Source organism: Euprymna scolopes, chromosome 45 (assembly GCF_053919585.1).
Source record: "Euprymna scolopes isolate OS-2025 chromosome 45, ASM5391958v1, whole genome shotgun sequence".
NCBI classification, from domain to species: Eukaryota; Metazoa; Mollusca; class Cephalopoda; order Sepiida; family Sepiolidae; genus Euprymna; species Euprymna scolopes.
Genome location: NC_136526.1, coordinates 116,491 through 141,477, shown reverse-complemented (window position 1 = coordinate 141,477; position 24,987 = coordinate 116,491). Strand labels below are relative to the sequence as shown.

The 24,987-nt window shown below is 34.8% G+C and overlaps 1 protein-coding gene across 1 annotated transcript in view; it reads right to left on the bottom strand.

Moving 5' to 3' along the window:
• Positions 1-10,617: 10,617 nt before the first annotated feature.
• Positions 10,618-24,987, bottom strand: part of LOC145269043 (uncharacterized) — a 38,038-nt gene continuing 23,668 nt past the window's right edge. Inside the window, exons 3-4 of the mRNA XM_080124644.1 lie at positions 18,553-18,586; positions 10,618-14,039 (exon numbers count right to left, since the gene is read on the bottom strand). Coding sequence (XP_079980770.1) covers positions 13,312-14,039; positions 18,553-18,586 — 762 coding nt within the window. The 3' untranslated portion in view covers positions 10,618-13,311. The remainder of the gene's footprint in view (positions 14,040-18,552; positions 18,587-24,987) is intronic.

Sequence of the window (24,987 nt, the reverse complement as noted above, 5' to 3'; positions counted from 1 at the left end):
ACCAAACCAAAAATCATTGCTTTGTATATTGAACTGTCTACCCTCCAAAAATATGAGGACAAAAATGTTACCAGCTACGTTATACGTGCTGAAAAAGCTATAGCTGCTTTTCGAAATGGTGGAGAGACAATTTCAGACGCATTGGCGACAGCTATGTTACTCAAGAGGTTGCCGCCTACCTTCAACACATTAAATGCCATAGTTACCCAAAGAGTTACCACCAACTTTGATGGAATTCAAGGCATCACTACGATCATATGAGGAAAACACAAAACACAAAATGGAATACGCCATCATGAAGACATCAAATAAAAAACAACCTCCGACGTGTTTTCGGTGCAACAAATATGGCCACTTCGCAAAAACTGTAACAAAAACAGGTGATGTAAATTTTGCGAAGTAAGAACTCATGATATAAAATTCTGCAGAAAAAGACAAACTGAAGAAAACAGCCATTCATACTACAAGGTAAGAATAAACCCTCATATTATTTCTGATGACTTTAGTGAAGTAGAAAAAAAAGAAATTAAAAAAAAGATATATAAGACGCAGCTGTTCCTTCCAAAAGGCCGAGCTCTTCAACGTCCAAAAAGAATTCGCCGTCACTTCTTCCAACCGTCGTTTCACTCTCTGCACTCTTCACACTGCTTAAAAAAAAAAAAGTACCGTTTATATGCTGCCCATTTCTCCACTTATGCAAATTGACTATCAACCAGAGCCATCTAGTTTTCCATTTCTCCAAACAGCCAATTTGCAAAGGGGGACAACTCAAACCACACAGAGCCATCTAGTTTTCCATTTCTCCAAACAGCCAATTTGCAAAGGGGGACAACTCAAACCACACGCGCCCTTGATCTACACGATCATCACATGTCAACCCATCACGTAGTCGCTTGACCAACATGGCGGCCGTCTCTCTCGCTGCGATCTCCGCAGAGCCTCTTCGTGAACGTCGCTACTTGGCTCGACGTCGCTGTCTTCCTCTGATGACACCACTACCGGCTGCACATCAAGTATGTGTCGAGGGATGCCGTCGATAGATACATTGTTCGGGGACTGGACACTTGTCACAATGCCCCTCCCCCAGCGTGTGGTACAGCGAGCATCAGGCGGTTTGATCCACACTTCCTCTCCCACTCACACAGTCGCTCGCTTCTCGCCTTCCTCCGCGGGTACCTGTGCAGTTCGGGGATGCCGCCATTCGTACTTGAAGACTGCCCTCTGCGGCACTGACTCCACTTTTTGCCCTGACTTTGGAGCCATATTATACCAGAAGACAGCTTCTAGTGGCGAAATCTGGCCCCTTTCAGCTATAGCCTTAATGGTCCTGTGATGCCGCTCCACAATTCCGTTTCCGCCTGGTCTATATGCAGCCCTGAAATAGCGCCGCACTCCCCACTTATTCAACACATTCTCCATGGCAGCTGAGCGAAAGGCAGTTCCATTGTCCATTAGCACTTTCGTCACTGGTCCCCTCTCCAAAAACACCTCTTCCAAGACCTTTGCAATTTCACCTGCATTTTCTGCCTTGATTTCCCTCCAAATGGCTACTCTTCCTGGTCCACAGTCGACCATTAACAGATACGGCCTCTGTCGATAGTGCGTTACGTCTATCGCCAACCTGCTCCAGTTCTCTGCCACCTGAACCTCACCAGCTTCGTGTCTACTCGGCGCAGGGTCGATTGATTGACACCAGCTGCATCTCTCAACCACTGTCCTAACGGCCTCCTTTGTGATTCTGGGGTCCACCTTCCTGGCCAAGAACAAGGTTCTATCCACTCCAAAATGGTGCATGTCATGCAAATCCTTCAGAGTGTCTTCATTCAAATAACATATTGCAACAGCCGCCTCATTCTGCGCCTTTAGCCAGGTCTACCGCACCCTCGTCATCACATCTGCTCTGTTCTTCGCTGAAGGAATGATAGTGACCCTAAGTTGAAGACCAAATTCCCTAATCAGCTGCCTTAACATCATCAATCGACGCTTTACTAGCATCTCGGCAGCGCCTTTCGTCTTCACCCTCCTTTCTCCTGTAGCTTCGGACTGGATCCAAGAGAACACAGTGGCTGAGTCGGTCCTCACCTCAACATTCTGTAGCCCCCATTTCAAGGCTAAGTTGATGCCCTTCATAACCGCATCCAGTTCCGCCACATTTATGTGAGCCACATCGTCCTTCTTCCGCAACCAAGCAGCATCTTCTGCAGTAACACCACCTATCTCCAAGGTGACCCCCACTGCTATACAGCTTGCATAACACCACACAACACCTTCTGCACTGTTGGGTACATGCCAAGCACCTCTCACTGGATCCTCCCTCTTCACCTCTTCAATAATCTCTCTTATAATGTCCACAGTCTCTTTATCAACTCCATCCTCCCACTTCGCTCCACAAGCTCGCCTTTTGATATAACTACATGCAGTCCGTAGCCATCCTGCAATAGGGTAATGGCCCACCAGTCTTCTGCATATTGAGAAGAGTTCTTGCCTGCTCAATTTTTCCGACACCTCCGGGATCTCATTCCCCTCCGGAACACTAACCATCCTATCTGGTCCTTTCTTAGTTGGAGCCCTAACACAGCTCCTCTCTCCAACGATTCCGGGCGTTTTGCAATTAGCCCAAAGCTGTTGAGGTGTTATACTACGTCCTCCGCAGTTGTTACCGTCTCATCCACCAAAATATCATCAATGTAGGAACTGGTGGCTCTTCTGATTGCGTCCTCCTTGCTTAGCACCGTTTTGAGGATCGCTGCCATGATTTTTGGTGCAGAATTCAGGCCAAACCCCAACCTAGTCAGGCAGTACGTTCGGCTCTTGTATCTGACCAGCTGGTATTTTTTCTACTTCACTACAAGCTATTTCGGCGGGAACTATGGAAGCATTTACCGAAGGACCGTTTGTGGCATATGGCAAACTAAGCCATATGGTGTGGACCGGAGAGCCTGTCGATGTTTACGCCAACAATATCAGGAGGTTGACGGGACTAGCAGGATTCAATGGAGGAGGCCATCGACAGATGGTTAAGATGGCCTTTATCAATGGCTTCCCGGACCATATTTCTATAGCTCTGCAGCAACTGCCCGGTGTAAATACTATGGAGGTGGCGGAGTTGATTACACAGGCTGGGTGCTGGCCAGGAAAAAAGAGAGTAAGCAGGGAATCATAGCTGTCGCTCAACGAAGCAAACTGCAGCAGGAATTTGTGAAGGCCGAAATAGCTTGTAGTGAAGTAGAAAAAAAAGAAATTTAAAAAAAATATACAAGACACAGCTGTTCCTTCAAAAAGGTCGAGCTCTTCAACGTCCAAAAATAATTCACCGTCACAAAAAGAATTCGCCGTCACTTCTTCCAACCGTCGTTTCACTCTCTGCACTCTTCACACTGCTTAAAAAAAAGTACCGTTTATATGCTGCCCATTTCTCCACTTATGAAAATTGACTATCAACCAGAGCCATCTAGTTTTCCATTTCTCCAAACAGCCAATTTGCAAAGGGGGACAACTCAAACCACAGTACTATTAGTCGATTGTGGGGTTACTGCCCATATTATTAATGATGAAAAAAAATTGTTACGTTTGGACATGACTTTAACCCAGAAGAACATTATATTGAGCTTGCCGATGGATCAAAAAAAATGATATAGCATTAAAGAAAGGAATGGCAAAAATAACATTACACGATATTTATAAAAAGAGGCATAACATTTATTTAAAAAATGTTTTATTCGTACCAACATTTACACAAAACATATTGTCGGTACAAGCAAACAACATTTACACAAAACATATTGTCGGTACAAGTAAATTCCATGCTGTAGCCTTCCCCTTTTTCTGAAAGATTTGATTTTAAATATTTTTTATGGTTTGGCAATCCTAAGGACGACGCGCTATTGTAAAGATGTAAATATAAAAGCATAGTTTCCACATATCATTATATGCACCCGAGAACAATATCTACTGTAAAAGCAATAAAACACGTTAATTCATTTTAAAACTGTAAAATTAAACCAAAATTTTGTTTTTATATTTCAATGTTCTGCATTTTAAATTATGAAATAAAACACATTTATTCATTTTAAAACCCCATCTTGCATTATTATTTTTATTATTTGTTAAACAATTATGATCATATACAACTGTTACATTCTGTTTACATTAAGCGAGATAGAGGTGTTGACCAAAAGCATTCCTTTTAATGATTCGAGGATATTTGTACAATTTTATCATCGAAAGTGGGTTGACTTCTCTCCTGACTGCACCTGTATGCTATCCTCTTGGTGTTTATTTCCCTTATCTCCCGTTTTACAAAAATACTTGGCTTTTATCCATTCTTAACCGGCTCCCACAGACACGTTGGTTGTTAAATTTATTTTTAGCAAGCCCCACTCCCATTGGCTTATTAACTTTTATTATTTTTCTCTTTTTTTTTGGGGGGGGGGCAGATGGATGCATCGAGCCTATCATAGCCTCGCCGCCATCGTGTCGATCTACTCAAACAGAATAATGGCGCGCTACCCCAACTGTAAAACCCAGTTGCACGTGTGCAGATGTGTAAACATCATTTCAGCTTTGCACACCCATGCAAATTCTGTGGACTTATAAATGAAACTCTGCTTTTTCACGCGGACGTCTTGGGAAGCATCTTACTTCACAAAGATGGGGTTTTTTCAGCCAATCGGATTACGAAGAAAACAAATTTAAAAAATGTGTTTTTTCTGAAGGTCTTCATGGAGCCGGTTGAAATCTATAAAAGGGAATTTTCGCACTCAAACAAATCAGTCGACCCCAGTCAGCATGCTGTAAACAGCAGCATTCGACTCTGTCCACGTGGATGTTAAATGCGTGTATGCTCGACAATTAATTCTCCTCGTGGAGATGGACTTTTTACCCGAATGGATTTTTCCCCTTTTCTATCTCTTTGCTAAAGTAAGCAAATAGATTTTTTATTGTTGTTTATTTCTTCCTAAAAAGAACTGGTTATTTTTAACCAAGAAATTTCATTTTTCTACTTCATTTCATTTTATTACCTCAGTCGCAGGAAGAGACTTTCAATTAAAAAGAAATTTTCTTGTCTTCTCCGTTCACTTAATTACATTTGTTTTAAAAAATAAATTTTATATTAAATTTATTCTTCCGTCTCTGTCATTTTTGTTTGATTGCCATCACCATTTTATTTTTATTATTTTGAGTTTGCAGGGCTAACACAGGCACCTGTAGTCCCGCAACAAGCCTATGCATAGTGACGTGTTTACACACTTTGTCTGTGACAGCCGACGGGTAAACATCCGGTTGGGAATTTATGAATCTCCACAGAATTAAATGGCAAATCTGTCCAATTGTTCTTATTACAATAAGAAAACGCATGTGTTCGTGAGGTAGGAAATGAAAACAAGTGTGACAGCATAGTATATGTAAATTTTAAATGCGTTGAAGTGTATTTTTTAACAAAACTTAGCCCCTTTAGCAGCTATTTTTACCGGCTAAAAACCAAATTAAATTCCTTCCACATTTTCAAATCCCGTATACATCAAGTTTCAAGTCTGTAGACCAAAAAATTGACAGAGTTGCTTAGTAGAGACCGTTCCTCATACAGGCAGTTCAATAGTTAAACTACCACTGAGAATTTTTGCATTTCATAAACTTACCTCGCTTATTATCCATAGTGCTTGAAAAGTGTGTTTATGACAACAAACGAAATCCTCCACTCTCTGAATGTAAGCAATGGACAGTTGCAATCTGAGGTATCTGGCATCTACCCAGATACTGAACTAATGTGTATAAGGCGTGTTTGAATCAATTTCCACATTATTTATGCCGTTGTATTAATTTATTTACGACTGGACAAATTAGTTGAACCAAGTCATAAAAGGTGAATAAAAATGAATACAAATGATATAATAAAAATGAATTGATAATAATGATTATGAACATTGAAGTGTCATATTATCCGTTGTATTCATCCTTCAGGTTTGATACGTATACTTATTATTTATTCTTTGATTTTAATACAGAATTTATTTTTATTGTAATGGAAAACATTTTTTTATTATTATAAGTGTTTCCATAAATTATTAAAAATTCTACATTCAACTATATTTTATGCATAGAATTTAGTAAAATTACATTTCTATTCTCGTATTTATTAAAAACAAACATTATTACTTGAATTGGTATTCTTTTCATTGTTTCTTGTATCAAATATATCATTCGAATAACTATTTTTAAATCCTAATAATTGTTGAGATTACAAAAGATTTTTATGTATTATAGTTTTTATATTTGACATGCAGTGGCCTTGCTGTTTAACCATGTTGATGACCATGGCTCTCTAAATTGTCGAGCCATGGTAATCTTGGGAAGACAATTAAGGACAGTAGTTTCCCGTTACTTTCCATCTTGATTCAGGAGTGTATTTCCCCCGTGAATTAAACCTGACCCCAAATACCAACCTGGAAATTTCTACAACTTGGTGTGATACATACAGAGCCTAGCCTTCCTAAATGGTCACCCATCTGGCACTGGCCATGTTCATCATTGCTTAAATTCGATGATCTGGTGAGAACCAGTGTGTCAACATGATTGTACGTATATCTTAAATATTAGTATTTGACATATTAGTCATTATAACTTTATTCTTTTCTTTTGTTTAATATAATTTTTTTATTTCACCTTCCTTATTTATAATTCTACTAGCCTGTTGCCTGGTGTTGCCCGGGTGTTTGGAGGTGTGTGTTGAGCAAAAAAAAAAAAATACAAGTGGTAGTAGGCAGGCAGGCTCAACTCCATGCCACAAAGGAGGAAAAGAACGTGAAAAAAAATCTGACGTCTTTGTCGTTGCATCTATCACCAAACCAAAAGTGGCGAAGGTTTAAATTAAGGTTGGTCAATCGAAAATAGGGGAGGACTTTCGTAAATATCGGCTAAAAAAAGCGACCCCTTCTTGTAGAAAAGTGCCCACTTCAGGGTGAAGGAATTAATGTTTTTAGCCAATTTTTCGATATTTGTCGTCCAATGAGTCGAGCTTCAAAACAATTCTGATCTCATGAAAATTTCGTCACCTCTGTCGAAAGTTTTAAACAGGCATACAAACATACATATTTAAACAGACAGGTGAGATTTATATTATAGACTAGTCTGGGTGCCGAGCATTGTCCGGGTGTTTGGAGGTGTAAAAAAAAGTGGTAGTAGGCAGGCAGGCTCGAACCCGTGACTTGAAGGCAGCAAAGAAAGTGAGTGAAAACCTGACATCTTCAAATTTAGCAATGTCAATAAAAAAGTTGACTTGCAGAAATGGCGTTGCTTTTAAACCTCCAACGAAGGTCGTTTTTAATGTGGGGGAATGTCTGATATAAAGGGTTTCCCCCACATTGACTAAACCTAATTGACTTCAAAAGTAATTGTATGATATGAAGGGTCTCCCCGACGTTACCAACCCTAATTACTTTAAGTGAAGCACTTCTCTGCCCCAAAGGCCAGGTGGCTGCCTTTGCTTCAATTAGTTTTGCTTAATTTATATGAAAAAGACCCCACTCGAAAGGACAGGATGGAGGGAATTTTTTAAAACTCGATTAAAATAAAGATAGATGCGATGTCGGTTTGCAAATCTGAGATATTACAATATAAAAAGTATAAAGAAACTTCTCCCGAAATGTAAACAACATGAGAAGCCCAATGGAAAAACCCCTTCGCAGACATACACAAATGCTTGCGCTCATTTTGCCTTTTATATTATAGACTAGCCTGAGTGCCCAGTGTTGTCCGGATGTTTCGAGGTGTATGTTGAGCAAAAAAAAACAAAAAAAAATAGTGGAAGTAGGCAGGCAGGCTCCAACCCGTACCGCAAAGGAGGAAAAGAATGTGAAAAAAAAAAAGCGACGTCTTTGCTGTTGCACCCATCGCCTAACTGGAAGTGACGTAGGTTTAAATTAAGGAAAGTCAATCGAATGAGGGAGGACTTTCGAAAATATAGGCGAAAAAAGCGACCCCTTCCTGTAGAAAAGCGCCTGCTTGAGGGTGAAGTAATTAATGTTTTTAACAAATTTTTCGATATTTGTCGCCCAAAGAGTCGAGCTTCAAAACGATACTGATCTCGTGAAAATCCGTCGCCTCTGTTGAAAGTTTTAGGCAGACATACATACATTTAAATAGACAGGTGAGATTTATATTATACTAGCGAGGGGTACCCGGCGTTGCCCGGGTGTTTTTCGGGGTATTTGAAAAAAAACCCGAAAATGTGAAAAAAAAACAGGTGCCTGTGAAAAAAAAAACAAAGCCTTCACGACGCGCAGTTGGAAAATAGTAAAGTGTTTAAAAAAACAAGTGCGCGTTTTTGATTGACGTGACGGCGATAGGTATTCAGCAGTTAGCATTTTGTGTGGGACAGTTTTGAATGAGGTGAATAAATCGGTTTGTTTGTTTTTAAAAACCCGCTCCCTGTTTATTAGGAGGAGCGAAATGAAAGCTACAGTCTGATATGACGAAGTCGACATTGAACAAACGTTACTTAGCTCTCTTGAGACAACTGGCTTTCGGCCTGTGATTAGAGTCGAGTTTTGCTTTTTTTTATACCGAAAACCGAATGTAACGCATGCCGATGCGGGAAATGTCGAATAATTAACGTTTGAAAGTCAATAAAATTAAATAGACAGGCGAGCTCCGTGGGTAACTCTGAGATATTACAATTTATAGATGATATAAAAAGTTTTAAGAAGTTGTGAACCGAGCAAGCGCTTTTCTAAAAGAAGCCTTTTGTGGACATCGAGGAAAAGCGTACATACATACATACATTTTCGCTTTTATATATAGAGATACTAGTGGGGGGGGGGCTACCCGGCATTGCCCGGGTGTTTAGAGGTGTGTGTGCTCGGGGGGGGGGATCAAATCAAAACAAAAGAATAATCTAAGTAATCACCCTGTTTAAATATTATAAAAACATGTTAAAACTTTAAAAAATCGAAAAGAAAAACAAAACAAAAAACTAACGTAAGGCAAACGAACGATGTTAAAATTTCTTAAAATCGGAAAACAAAAACAAAAAAAGAAAACGCGAATGTGATGGCAAAAAAACACAGAAAAACAAACGTTAAAAGTTCTTTAAAAAATCTGAAAAATAAAAACAAAAAAAACATAGAACGTGAAAAATAGCTTAAATAACCCTGTTTCAATATTAAACCTTTAAAAATCGAAAAAAGACATCTCACACGACGATTCGAACTCACAACCTTTAGATAAAGTGTGCAAAAAACCTGACACATTACCCGCTCGGCCAGCAATACAGTGTAGCTGAAACACGGTTGAATTTATTTAAAAGTATTAAAAACATATCCGCAATAAAAGTTAACTCTGCTGCTTCTATTTAACCTCATTAATGAGGTCAAATAGAAGTCGTGGAGTTAACTTTTGCTGCGAGACAGCTTTTGGGTTTGTTTACCCAACTTTAGCTGGTTGTTTCCCCAAGATGTTGGGGAGGGGGAAACCAGCTCCCCATTGTCCAGATTGTATAGCAATTGTCTGATATAAGGAGTTTGGTCCCACATTGATCAAAGCTGATTGCTTCTGGACGTTTCCCCAGTGCGATTGCCGGGAACGGTGTGCATTTATTTGCTTCCCCACTGAGCAAATTTGGCACAAGGCCGTTTTTTAATGTGACGAGAGAGGGGAGGGGGGAGGGAAAAGTTTTGCTTAATTTATATGAAAAAGATAAACAAACACTCGAAAGGACAAGATGGAGGGAATTTTTTAAAACTCGATTAAAATAAAGATAGATGCGATGTCCGTTTGCAAATCTGAGATATTACAATATAAAAAGTATAAAGAAACTTCTCCCGAAATGTAAACAACATGAGAAGCCCAATGGAAAAAGCCCTCGCAGACATACACAAATGCTTGCGCTCATTTTGCCTTTTATATTATAGACTAGCCTGAGTGCCCAGTGTTGTCCGGATGTTTCGAGGTGTATGTTGAGCAAAAAAAAAAACAAAAAAAGTGGAAGTAGGCAGGCAGGCTCCAACCCGTACCGCAAAGGAGGAAAAGAATGTGAAAAAAAAACGACGTCTTTGCTGTTGCACCCATCGCCAAACTGGAAGTGACGTAGGTTTAAATTAAGGATAGTCAATCGAATGAGGGAGGACTTTCGAAAATATAGGCGAAAAAAGCGACCCCTTCCCGTAGAAAAGTGCCTCGAACATGCGGCGATCGAAAATTGTTGAATATTTGTTTTAAAGTTAGGTCAATTAAATAGACAGGCGACCTGGATTAATTTGTAGATATTATCATTTAGGCGCGATATAAAAAGAAGTTGTGAGGCAACTGATCGGTTCTTGGAAAAAAGCCTTTCTTGGACATACATGAAAACTCACATACAGACAAACATTTTCGCTTTTATATTTATAGATGATTGTCTCCTACACATTGTGTTACTTGTTAATCCATCTGGTCAGCGCTGCAATGAAAAAGTCTCAGCACCAAACTCTTCATCTCTAGGAATTGTACAGATAGCTACCCATTGGAAACTCTTCTGAAATTAAGTATCACTTAAAATTCAAGAGGTTACCATGATACCTAGCCAACATCAGTAATTATAATTTGATACGATTAAAATGTCATGAACCCATAAAACTAAAATCAGTAATTTATTATCTTTTCTTTTGGGAATACAAACAGGGGTTTACTGGGCATTGTTTGAATTGTTGTTTAATCGAATAATCATGAAATACTTGATTGCAAATTAATCTGCTTTCTTTCAAACCATACAGTGACTTTTTAAACCTCCACACACAATTTCTATTTTTTATTATGAATCACTTATGAATTCACAGTCTTGCAAGGCATTAAAATAAGCATTCTTTTAAAAATGAACTTGGAAAAAAGATGAAGCACAAATTTAAAAAGAATATGAATGTTTTAAAATGCAAGTTATAATAAATTTTTTCTTGAAAATACTGTACCACATAAGAAAATGGAATCTTTCTTTGTATTTTCATTTTCTTATCATTTTCTTCTCACTGGGGGATGAGGTATCCTACCAGATGCCGGACATTAATCCACTATTTCACGTTCTAAGAAATCTTTTACAGATTCTGAATGTGCCTTCAAGTGCAATTGTTTGTATCTCTATGCACTTGGTTCACCAGATATATCTGCCAGGTAGTCCCTCAGTGTGTATTTGTTCGCTTTTGGTCAAGTAAGATTTTCTCCAAAATCTTTTAGCAGAATATGACTTCTTCCCTAGCAAGTCACTTTATATGCATTAGCCAATGTTATTTCTGTGGATATGATTACATGATTTTTTTTCTTTTAAAATGATTTACAAGATATTTCATATTACCTCCTCTCCAGTGTATATTCGCATTATTGTAAACGTTGCAAAGAGGGAAGAGATTCTCTAATGATTATTATTATAAAAACAATTATTATTTTTATTATGATTATTATTATAATTTATTATTATCATTATTGTTGCTATTATTTTTATTATTGTTCTTTTTATGATTATTATGCTTTATTACTATTTTTATTATTATTATTATAATTATTTTTATTATTACAATTATTTTATTAATAATATTATTTTATTATAATTATTATTGTTATTATTACTTTTATTATAATTATTATTGTTATTATTTTTTATTATTGTTATTATTTATTATTATTACTATTGTTGTTATTATTATTATTAGTGTTATTATTAGTATTGCTGTTATTATTATTATTATGATCTTTGATGCTTCTGGTTTGAAGCCGAGATTAAGGAAAATCCTCTGGAAATGAATCCCATCCCTTTCCAGAAAGACGTTGATAAACAAAATCAGAATTATTATTATTCATATCTGTATTTGTATGTGTGTCTCTTATTTAATGTCTATGCATATGCGTGTCGCTGTGATCATCTATGTATGTATGTCTATAGATGTGGCTGTGTCCCTTCTAGTGCGTGTGTATATGTATTTTGATAAAATCACCATATCTTTTTTTTCTATTTCTTGGTCTCCTCTAGGGATGTTTTTCTTGCTGTCACTGGTTGATGCTGGAAGAAACATCTTATGAAAGACAAAACACTGATTTCTGGCATGGCTCTTTGTCTAAAAAGTGAATGGGAAGCAATGCATTGTGACTTAAACTTCCTTGCATCTTCTTTTTCTTCGATACATTCTGAGTTGTCCCGATCGTAGTAGTGTGAAACCTCTTTTTTCTTTGGAGCCTCTTTATCTGTATAGTCATAGGTGAATTCATTCAGAAAATACTTAACATGCTGTTGGTTGGCCCATTCTTCCAGTGTTTTGCAATGGAAATTCTTTGTGTATTTTTGGCGACTTTTTGTGTTATTTCTGTAGCAGACCTGTTTTTTATTCTGTCTCACTTATAAGGCAGTCTTGCCCAAAATGTTTGTCTGATTTCGTAATAGTCCTAGTTCTGTTGGCTCTTGTTTCATGATGTTCATACACCATTTTTTATCTCTTTTTTTTGTCATTTTTCTCATCAGTTAGTTCAAACTGGGGATGGAGCATCCTACCAGATGTTAAACATTCACCCGGAAGCTCAGATACTCCAACTGAGATCTTTTTAAGATTCTGACCATCCTTTAAGTGCAATTGTTTGCATCTGTCTTACACTTGGTTTAGTGGGTATATTTGCCAGGTTGTTTTTGAAATTGTTTTTCAGGAGCTCATTTGCTCCTATAATAATTGGAATGATGGCGATCTTCCTAAGATTCGAGTTTATTTTAATGTCACACATAAGACTTTGATATTTCTTTACCGCTTTCCTTTCAGCTCTGTTTAACTTAGCATCATTAGGGACACTAACTTCTATTAAGGTGTCTTTTTTAACCTTCTTATCCCATATCACTATGTCAGGTTTTATGGCATCGTTTTCTAGGTACGTAGCTGTAGGAATTGGATAGTCATAGTGGATGCTGTATGACTTATTTCCGACTGTTCTACTACATTCAATATTAAAATTTTTACAGATCGTCCAGTGGAGATAGCTACACATTTCATTGTCATGTCGTCTGTACTTGTTATCATTGCTTAGACAACACATTTTCTCAAAAGCATTGGTCATTAAGCCTGGATCTTGGTGTGTATTCTGCTATGTTTATCAATACTTAGCAATGTTGGTAGGTCCGTTCTTCCAGTTTTGCAAGTGAAGTTCTTTGTGTATTTTTGACTATTTTTGGGGCTATTTCTGTAGCAGACTTGTTTTCTGATTCTGTCTCACTTGTAAGACAGTTTTGTCCAAAATGCTTGGCCAGTTTAGTGAGACGCAGTTCTGTTAGATCTTGTTTCATGATGTTCATGCACCATTTTTTTTATTTCAAGTGTGTATTCTGCTATGCTTTATCAAGTGTGACTTCTGTGTAAAAGACATCCCGCATATTTCACAAGGATATGGTTTCTCCCCAGTGTGTGTTCGGATGTGGCGTATTAAATTGTGCCTAATGGAAAATGATTTACCACAAATTTCACAGGCATGTTGTTTTTCTTCTGTGTGTATTCGCATATGGTTTTTTAAGTGTGAGTTCTGCTTAAAGCAAGTCGCACATATTTCACAAGAGTATGGTTTTTCTCTTGTGTGTAGTCTCATATGATCTTTCAAGCATGAATTCTCAATAAAAGAACTCCCGCATACTTCACAAGAATATGGCCTCTCCCCAGTGTGTGTCCTGATATGTCGTTTTATATTCGAGCTTTCCGAAAACGATTTTCCGCAGATTTTACAAGAATATGGTTTCTCTCCAGTGTGCACTTTCATGTGTTTTTTTACATCTGACTTTCTCGTAAAAGAAACTTCACACACTTTGCAAGAATGTAACCTCTCTCCGGTGTGCGTCTGGATATGTCGTTCTAAATCTTGTTTGGCTGAAAACGATTTGCTACATATTTCACAAGAATATGGTTTTTCTCCTGTATGTATCCTAATATGACGTTTTAGATTATCTCTTTTTGAAAATGATCTTCCACACGTTTCGCAAGAATATGTCTTCTCAACCTGAGGTGTTTTCTGGTGGTTCAACTTTAACATTTTAGCAGAATGTAGGTTTTCTCGCAAGAAAAATCAGTCTCTTTACATACAAGTAGATTTTATATACTATTGCAAATATAAATTATTTCATTTACAATCATTTACTCCAAAATTTAGATTTTTCAATTTTATTTTTAATCAGCAACGAAACGATATAATATAATTCTCAGATAAATAACCATATATATATATATATTGCAAAGTCGTAATATGACTTGCTAGTTGGAATTACATTTAACCACAATTCTTTTCTTTTTACAGTCATGTGTGCATTGCCACAAAGTTCAAGATTTCTTTAAATTAATAGATTCATGTATCTTTTTAAATTAAATTCATTTACTCTGTGATGTTGTTTATTCTCTTGATTTTTTAAGTTTCAATACAGCATTTATTTATTCATTCAAAAATGTATTTATTGACTGTATTATCTGTAAAAACAAGAGAAAAACAAAACATTATGATATGCAATTTCCAAATGCAAATAAGATTATCGAAATTCCATAAATTAAGACTTCATTTTATGCTTGAATTCATTTTTTTGTCTTGAATAAAATATACATTTGATTTCGTTTTCCTCTTTTTAGATGTTCAAATATTTACTTATTTAGAAATTTTCCATATATAAACTTTGTTTAACTTTTACTAATAAAATGATATACTCTATTTCAAATTAATTTTAATCAATAATATATCAATTACTGAAGGTAACAAAACAGATGTATGAGTAAAAGAAATGGTCTCTACAACATAAGGTGACGTCATGAAATTAGGAAGATGTGAAATACATTGAAATACATTAAAGAAAAGCAGGAAAAATTTTGTAGTCGAAAAGGATATGCATAGAGGATAGAATTCGTCAAAGGGGGTGGGGGCTGGGAAAGCAGGATTTCTAAATATAGCATAAATGGATAACTAGAATATGAAGTATTCAAGATCGAAAAACAGAATCAAAATCAAATATGGATAGTTTAATAATGAATTGTATTCAAAATGATAATGAATTGCTTGCAACAAAATAAAGAAAGACATTTGAAATGATATTATAAGAGATTGTTGAATACTTAGTTTTCATGATATAAAAATCAAGAAACATTTTCTGGTGGAGTTATAAGAAATATAAAAGCAATAGCATCGGAAACTAAGATGAAAAATAACAAAATGCACTACGTTATTGAAGAAATGTTGAAAGGTCAAGGTGACAAAGGACATTGAGATTATCACAAATTTCACATGTCAGATGATATAAGCAGTTGTGTGAGACTGATTCCTAAATCTAATTCTGAAATACTAGCGGGGGGGTACCCAGCGTTGCCCGGGTGTTTGGAGGTGTGTGTGTTTTGGGTAAATGAAAACAAAAATCGTTGGTTGTTTTAAAAAAAATTACGACGCCTTGACGCGCAGTTGGAAAATAATAAAGTGTGAAAAAACAAACGTGCTACTTGGCAGGTGCCCGTTTTTGACGAGTTAATGACGTCATCTTTGAGTGTGGGACTATTTATTCACTGCAGATCTGTTCGCTTCTTTCTTTATACGAAAACGTTGAATTGACATGCAGCGATCAAAAAATGTTAAATATTTAAGTTTTGAAATTCGGGCAAATTAAATACACACTCGACGCCAGTTCGAAACTCATACATATTATCATTTAGACGTGACATAAAAAGTTTTAAGAAGAAGCAACCCGAGTGAAAAGCAAGCGGGAAATATCCTTTCGCGGACATACACGAAAACGCACACACACAAGCATTTTCGCTTTTATATATATAGACTAGCAGGGGGTACCCGGAGTTGCCTGGGTGTTTGGAGGTGTGTGTGGTTTTGGGTAAATCAAAACTCCGGGGATGGGGGGGGGGGGTAAATTAAAAAAAAAAGTTTTAGTAGGTGAGTATGAGGATCGAACCTGAGCCCTTGAGGAAAAGTTGGAAATTAAAGTGTGAAAAAAAATCATGCAACGTTAACCACTGCACCACCGCGACATACTAATGGAGTGAAGGTTTAATTTGAGTAATAAATACAGAATTGACACGTGGCCACTGAAAAGTTAACTCTACTAATGACGTTATAGAACTAGCGGACTAAATTTTTGCTCTGCTTCTATTTGACCTCATTAAAAATGAGGTCAAATAGAAGGAGCGGATTTTACTTTTGCTGCGGGGCAGCTTTGACTGTTTTTTTTCACCAAGATGTTGGGGAGGGGGAAACCAGCTCCCCATTTTCCAGATTGAATAGCAATTGTCTGATATATGGAGTTTGGCCCCCACATTGATCAAAGCTGATTGCTTCTGGACGTTTCCCGGTGCGATTGCTGGGAACAGTGGCGCTTAGCTTTGAATTAGTTTCGCTTTTTATACGAAAAAGCTGAACGAACACAAAACCGGCTGAAATACACAAAATGGTCACACACATTCTGCCTTTTATATATATATATATAGAAGATTACAACATTAAAGGAACAAAAGTAATTAGAAAATATTAAAGTTGATGTATCAGGTCCTCAAATTGATAGTGAAAATAATTGAGCAGCAAATAAGAAGACTAGACTAAATGCATGTCTACTTTCTGCATGAGCGGTACTTATATTTTTCATACAAAATAAAATGTCTGCCAACATTTTAGCCCCTGAGTTATGTCCCTTATATTGAAATCTTACCGTCTATGTTAAAAACATCTACACAAAAATGCAATTTTTATGTAAAAATTACTTTCAACTATAAATAACTTTCTACTTAAACTTTTGTAATTTTTGGATATATTACCATTTTCGACATGACAATTTAGTAAGTGATATTATTTTTGTTTACAAGAACATATTTAAAAAAGAATCAATCTGTCGACCATATCTTAACAAGTACCAAAAAATATATAAAATCTCAAAGTATTATTCTGAAGATAGTATGTCTCATTAATGCAGTGGTGCCCATTACGTCGATCATGATCAACTTGTCGATCGTAAGGGCATTCTGGGTAGATCACATTGTATTGAAAAAAAATGTTGCCGCTGGCAAATTTTCAGAACCTCGCAGCGGAACTGGAAACACAAGGGCAGTTATGTGCGCTGCTTGATAGTGCACAATAGAAAGACCAAATTAGCAATTGTCTTTCAGAGTTTAATAAACGCTTTTACGACTTTGTTTTATTCACATTTATCTCTATATTGATGTGCTATCCTTTCCAGAAAAATTCTGCGATTTTTTCAGTCACATCGAAAATTACAACACTGTCTAACCTGAACTCTTTTAGAGTGAGGGCAGAGATTCTGACACTATAAGCCGACATTCAGCTGAAGGTCAGAGCTCATGGACAATTATGGAACCTACTCACAGAGGATTCCAACATCAGTGAATGTGCTGCCTTTTTGACTGCATTATTTGGGTGTACTTATTTCATGTGACTCAGCTTTTTTCCACATTATGTCTAAATATCACTCCATCATGACTGATGAGCATAAAAAGTTTGCTTGAGGTTGGCTATTAGCAGCTACTGTCCGGACTATGCATCCCTGACTTATTCCATCTAATGCAAGTCATCAGAGTAATGACAAAAATGCACACAGTTGTACAATGCAATATGGGTTGATGTAGTCATGCAAGGTTAAAACGCATATACTGTACATATAAAAATTAATTTACAATATATATATATATATATATATATATATATATATATATATATATAGAGAGAGAGAGAGAGAGAGAGAGAGGATTAGAACAACAGTCTAAAGAACAGAGTATATTTTAATGTATTAGTAAATTCATTAATACAATTAAAATAAAATAAAAGAAAACAGTGGTTGTTGTAATGTAAATATATAATAAGCTCGATAGGCATATATATCCTAGAGCTATTTTAATATTGAGTAAGATGATTGATAATTTTTAATTAAAAATAAAATCGGTTTCACAAGGAAGAACAAACAAAATCAATAAATTGTACGATCATTTCGGAAACAATGTTTTTATTGAGATAGACAATAAGTCTTGGACAATAATTTTATCATTTAGTTTTATGAAACAAAGACTCCTCATCAGTAAAAATATCAAACTGCATTTAACATCCCAATGAATGCATTGACGATGATACTTACGAGATTTAAAAGGCGAACCATTAAAAGACACATCTGCCTTACTTAAAAAAAAAGTTTTATTTTTGGTGTCTTTAAAAAAAAAAACCCAATATTTTACTCATGAGGAGACTTTGTTTCAAAAAACTAAATGATAAAATTATTGTCCAAGACTTATTGTCTATCTCAAAAAAAAAAAAAAAATCGTTTCCGAAACGATCGTACAATTTATTAATTTTGTTTGTTCTTCCTTGTGAAACCGATTTTTAATTTTAATTAAAAATTATAAATAATATGTTTTGTATTTTAATAGATGGTAGATCACTTAGTCATGTCTTAAGTAGCTCTTATGCTGAAGATGTGTGCACCCGCTGCAGCTGCACCCCTGCCCTGTCCTGTATGTAGTGTATGAAGCTGCTCTTTACTTTACAAAATGGAACAAAACCGAAGAAATTGAAGGAATAAATACTCACGTTTTGTCAAATCTTGTTTGGCATAATTTATTTGCTTTAATAAAAAATAAGAGGACGACTATATAATTTATAAATTAAAATATTGTAGCAAATCGTCTTAACATAAAACATATTGATCCAATGAATACCAGTTTAGTATTTCAGTCATCGAAATCGGAAATAGATTTAGAATTATCTCCCTTTTTGTTTTAATTGTTATTTTCATACCTCAATGGGAAAGGCGTGATTGTTTGGAAGAAGAAATATGATATAAATTGACAATCTATTGAGAAAATTATATGAAAACTTCTCAAGTGTCTGTATGCATATTAATCGACCCGATGGGTTATAGTAAGCTAAAGTACTTCCTAATTTCTGCGAAGTTCTACCGGAAGCGGTGACAAGGAAAATCAGTTCCTTTTATTATTTTCAATATTTCTATTGTGAAGCGAAGCGATTTATTGAAATAAAACATATTTAAAAAGTACATTATTGAAAATTATACAATAAAAGTTAACAAAATAATAGGTATTTGTGGAGAAGCCCGTGTTGAGGGTATCAACAAAATGAAACGGAAATTTTAATGTCGTTCGGGTGCAGTTATTTATTGTTCTAACATGCGCGAAAGAAATCGATAACAAGCGAAAAACTTAAATTTAATGAATGAAAATAGCTTGAACGACCGACAATGTATAAAAACAAATAAATGTGACTTCTTCCATTTAATATATATATATATATATATATATATATATATATATATATATATATATATATATATATATAGATGCGTTGTTTAAAATTTCACCATTAATTTTTTGTTTTCGAAAAATAAAAAAAATATTGCATTTTTCCGATAAATTAAAAACAAATAAATGTGACTTCTTCCATTTAATATATATATATATATATATATATATATATATATATATATATATATATATATATATATATATATATATATATATATTGATGCGTTGTTTAAAATTTCACCATTAATTTTTTGTTTTCGAAAAATAAAAAAAATATTGCATTTTTCCGATAAATTAAAAACAAATAAATGTGACTTTTTCCGTTTTGATTCGTTGTTTTAAATGTTCTTTTCGTTTCAGTCTCAAAAAGCAAAAACTGATTGCATTTAATGTTTCCCGTTAAATTGAAAGATAATAAATTTGACCTTTCTTTCGTTTTAAATATAAGAAAAAACTTGTTTCCTTTGTATATAATTCCTTGTTTAAAATTTCCTTTTCGTTTCATTCTCTTAAAAGCAAAAATGATTGCATTTAATTTTTCCAGTGAATTGAAAGATAATAAATTTGACTCCCCCCCCCGTTTTAAATATAAGAAAAAAGGTACTTGTACAGTTTAGTCAAGACATTAAAAAATGAAAATATTGAAAAATAAAGTTTAAATTTTACGTATCTGTTATGAAATGAAGTTCTCCGAAAAAAAAAAAATCACTTAATTTGATCAAGTAGTTTTTATTTTACAGCGAAAATACAATTTGTTATGATACCGAGCCAAAGGTTCGATTTTTAGGAAGAAAAGCTAGTTATTACAGATGGGGAGGGAGTGTCGGCGCTTTACATGGAGTTATCTCCCGTGTTGTTTCTAAAATTCAAACAAAAATTTAAAACAAATCCAAGATTTCTGCCTTTAACGCACTCTCATAAAAACATGTTTTTCCGCTGTAAAAAACAAAAAAAAACCAAAAAAACTATTCGATCAAATTTAGTGAAATTTTTTTCGGAGATCTTCATGTCAAAACGAATACGTACAATATAATTGTTTTTTTTTTTGTTGTTGTTTTTTTTCCCGATATTTTCATTTTTTTTATGTCTTGATTAAACTGTACAAGTACCGAAAAAAAAATCAGTTTCCTATGTATATAATTCGTTGTTTAAAATTTTCTTCTTTTTTTTATTATTTAAAACAATGTTATTTTGTGAATAAATTAAAATATTGATTGTCATTCATTTTCTCATTTACACTCGATTTCGTTGTCGTGTGTTCAATTAACAACGTGTATGATTGCACCGGAACGAAATTACAATTTCCGTTCCATTTTGGTGACATCCCAAAAACGTCATGGGCTGCTCCACAAATACCATTTTTAACTGTCTTGCAGTTAAGCCTGGCAAAGTTTGACAACTCTAGAATGGTCACTCAGTAGTTACACCGCCTGGGGAGAACTTGAATGCCTACTAGACACTATCCTCGAGTGTCTAAGGTCTCTCTGTACAGGGGTTTGTCAGAACAATTTGGCATGAGGATACTTTTCCATAGAAGTAAACCCTGACCAAATATTCAAAATCACATAGTATTCGCTGCCCATATATAAGATCTCCTCGCTATGGCTAACCGATATTAGCTTTTACGAGGAATGGTGGTGCACCTTCTCCAAGTGATGTTACCTCAAGTAAAAGCACGAAACTGGATACTCCACCAGACTAGATAAATTCTTGTCCCGGAATTCAGTAAGACCAAGAGATCAAAATAAAAGATATAATACAATATATGAAAATGGTTAATTGGGGAGAAGAACATTATGTTCTCATCTTCTTTATTAACTCAGTGTTTGAGAAATAAAATGGAACATTTGAATATCTATGTATTTCATATAGACTTCAAGTGTTAGCCCCAGGTTGTGGGCCCCTTGATTTCTGAGAACTTCAACTGAAGTAAAATAAAATCAAATCACGATATTACGAATTATTAAAGCTTTTAAACATAAAATAAAAAATATTTAATTAATATTTAATAATAAAAAAAGAATTATTTATATATTTTTATTTTCTTTTATTACGCACAGCAAAGTTTCACGGTTTTTAAAAATATTTTTATTTTTATTTTTTTAACTTGAGGGTAAAACCGTCAAATCACGATATTACGAATTATTAAAGTCTTATCACGACATTACGAATTGTTAATGCTTTAAAATATTTTTAAAATATTTTATTTAAAGTTTTACGCTTTATACACGACAAAGTTTCAGTTTTTTATATTATATTTTGTTCTGTTAAGACAATAATACACTTTTTAAAAATTGTTTCTTTTTTTCTGTTAAATAAATAGTTATAAATATATAAAAATGAATATTTTGTTCGTTTACTTTATTTAACAAGTGGTTGCTTCCAATTCGTTCAATAGAACACATGATTTGACGGTGTAAATACTGATGTGACCCTTCTAGAGTTATCGAACTTACTTTCGACTTTGTCGGACTTAAATGCAAGACTGACCCATTTTTATAATTTCATAAACACATAGTTCTCATAAAATTTCAAATAAAATAAACACTTTTCGGTGCTTGCTAAGATGGGCTCGACGGGTCGATTTTTTAAGCAACAACAACTGCTTAATTGTTATGTCGAAAATAGTATTATACCCAAACTTACAAAAAACACCTAGTAGACAACTGGCAGTTGTCACAACTGCTATTGTATGTTTAGAAAAAAAGTCTATCAGCTAAAACAAAATATCGGCCATTATAGTTGCGAAAAGAGAGATAAACATTCGCAATCTTTCAGGTGTTCACATCTAGAGAAAATCTAATTGCCCTTAATTTACCGTAAAAATTATTTTTAACTATGAATACTTTTATATGCAATGAATTTTGGTTATTTTTGGATATATGACTATTGTCGACATGACACGGTAAGCAATGTTGGTTTTATTTAAAACCACGTATTAAAAAAAAATCGTTCTGTTGACTATTTTATTAAGCACCGAAAAGGTTTTACTTTATTTGGAATTTTTATAAGAACTATGTTTTCATATAGTTTCTACGTTATGAACTCATCAGAAAGTAATATAAAAAAATATTACTCGTTTTATAAGACAATTATCTCATATGGTTTTTACATTATTCACTGGCCACAAAATAATATCAAAAAAGCCGTTAACCAGATTTATATGATTACTATATCATAAGCTTTTTGACATTATTGACTAGCCACAAGTTAATATCAAAATGCTATCAATCAACTTTATATGATTATTTACTAATATGGTTTTGGCATTATTCATTGGCCAGAAAATAATATCAAAATGCTACCAACCATATATATATATATATATATATATATATATATATATATATATATATATATATATATATATATATATATATATATTTCACAAGACCTAATCAAAATATATTTATTGGAACATTTAATTTCAGCCAAGTATGCTCAGACCATATATTATAACTCTAATGGACTGTCTCCATGTATCGCTACTTTTCAGTGTGGCTAGACAATGAAAAAAATTTGTAGAATAGATAGATATATAAGGCAATACAAATCATAGTATATATGCTATATATTAAGTTCATTAAATTCCTAATCTTTTGTTTGTATCGGTTGTGGTTGCACAGAGTTCATTTTGCGGTTCCAAAGATCTTCATGTATTCGATCTGCCATGTTTGCGAGTTTTTCGGGATTTTTTTTCTTCCACCGTGGGTGCGAGAATTTGTATCATTGTATTGGGTAGTTTGTCTAACCATAGACTCTGCATAATAGTTTCGGATATTTTGTTGTCACCCAACAATGTTCGCATATGCCATAATAGTTGTAAGGGGGTACGATCTCCTAATTCAACCTGCGTGAAAAGATTGCACAGCATTGTCTCATTAGATGAGCCTGTTGTGGGACTACGGGTGTTGATGCTAGTCCCGCGAACTCCAAATAATAAAAATAAAAATAAAGTGTGTAAAATGGTGTTGTTGAACAATCAAAGATGACTGAGGTGGATGAATAAATTAAATACAAAATTTATTTTTTTTTAAATTGTAAATAAATGAAAAGAGAAGATAAGAAAGTTTCTTCTTAATTGAGTCCTCCTGGGACTGAGGTAATAAAATGAAATGAAGTAGAAAAATAAAAGTTCTTGGTTAGAAATATACAGTCCTTTTTAGGAAGAAATAACCAACATAAAAGTCCGTCGCTTACTTTAGCAAAGAGATAGAAAAGGGGAAAAATCCATTCGGGTAAAAAGTCCATCTCCATGAGGAGAATTAATTATCGGGCGGCGTGCATTTAACGTCCCAGGGACGGAGATCGACGTTAATATCTACAGCATGCTGCCTGGGGGTCGACTGATTCGTTTGGGCACAAAATGCCCTTTTTATAGATCCAAACCGGCTTCACAAACGCTGTCAGAAAAAAAAAAATATTTGAAATTTGTTTTCTTCGTAATCCAATTGGATGAAAAGAACAACATATTTGTGATGTAAGATGCTTTGGACTACGTCCGCGTGTGTGTGCATAGAAAGATGTGCGCTCAGCTGAAGTAATCTTTATATAGTCGCGTGTGGGTTTTACAGTTGAAGAGCATGCGCCATTATTCTATTTAAGTAGTCTCACTGTGATTACAGTGAGGCTACGATAAACCAGTCCATTTCAATATTGCCTCCTTAAGCCAGTCATATGGGTTGTCTTCTGGTACATTCTTCAGTAAATCTGTCACTTCTTCAACGACGTCTGTTGGTAGCTTTTCAACTAAGCAACAATATCTGGTTCTCTGGGATGTAATCTATTTCGCGTCGAAAAGTGTCTGGATTTGGACAAACTATGACTTTATATTAGTGGGATTGAAGACTGGTATATTCAATGATAACGTAGCCAGAAATGTCTCTGCCCGCAGTGATTCCATTTCTTTCTTTTGCTTTAGTTCTGTTTGAAAGTTATTTTGAAGCCTTTAAACTGTCGGTTGTCCTGTTCTGAGTTCAGGAGGACACTTGTTGTGTGAGATCGAAAACTTTAGATTTTGGTTTGGTTGGAAGGGTTTGTAGTTTTGAGGTCTTTAAACTGCCAAGTAATATCAGAAATTGTAGTGGACTGTTTTTCGAGTGGGATGCATGCTCGTTTACGTTAAGATTTGTTGACTTGTAATTGTGTGTTCGTTTCACGTTCTTGATCACCAACTCATCATGGCAGTCAGTCCTGATTAGATCCCTTTTCCATCACAAATAAATAAATAATAATAAAAATCAAATATGCGAAATAAACTTCATTTGTTTACACAAATTAACAAGTAGAAACGAAATAATTTTTAGTATCCGAAAATCGTATCTTGGCAGTTTGTTTTTTTTATCAATGTAAAATGTTCGTTGAATCAAAAAAAAAAAAAAAAAGCAGAGAATGACATCTGTTTTCTTAGTGAGAAATATGCTTGTTTTTGTGTGTAATGAGAAAAGAAGTGAAAATTAAATGCTCCTGTGTGCAGCTGCAGCTGAATTTCTGTATTATTCTGTCTGTGTGTACCTGCATACGTGTGAATAGGTATGTTTTGTCATACTGGTGAAAGAAAGTAGCAATGAAGATGTTGACGAGAGAAAGAGAAGTGAAGGAGAACAGTTCCCTCAGGGTTTATATATTTTTTGAGAGGCTCCCAGCCAAGCTGGGAAAAAGGTTTGAAAATTAAGTCTTTCTTTGAGCGTTGATTGGTTAAAAA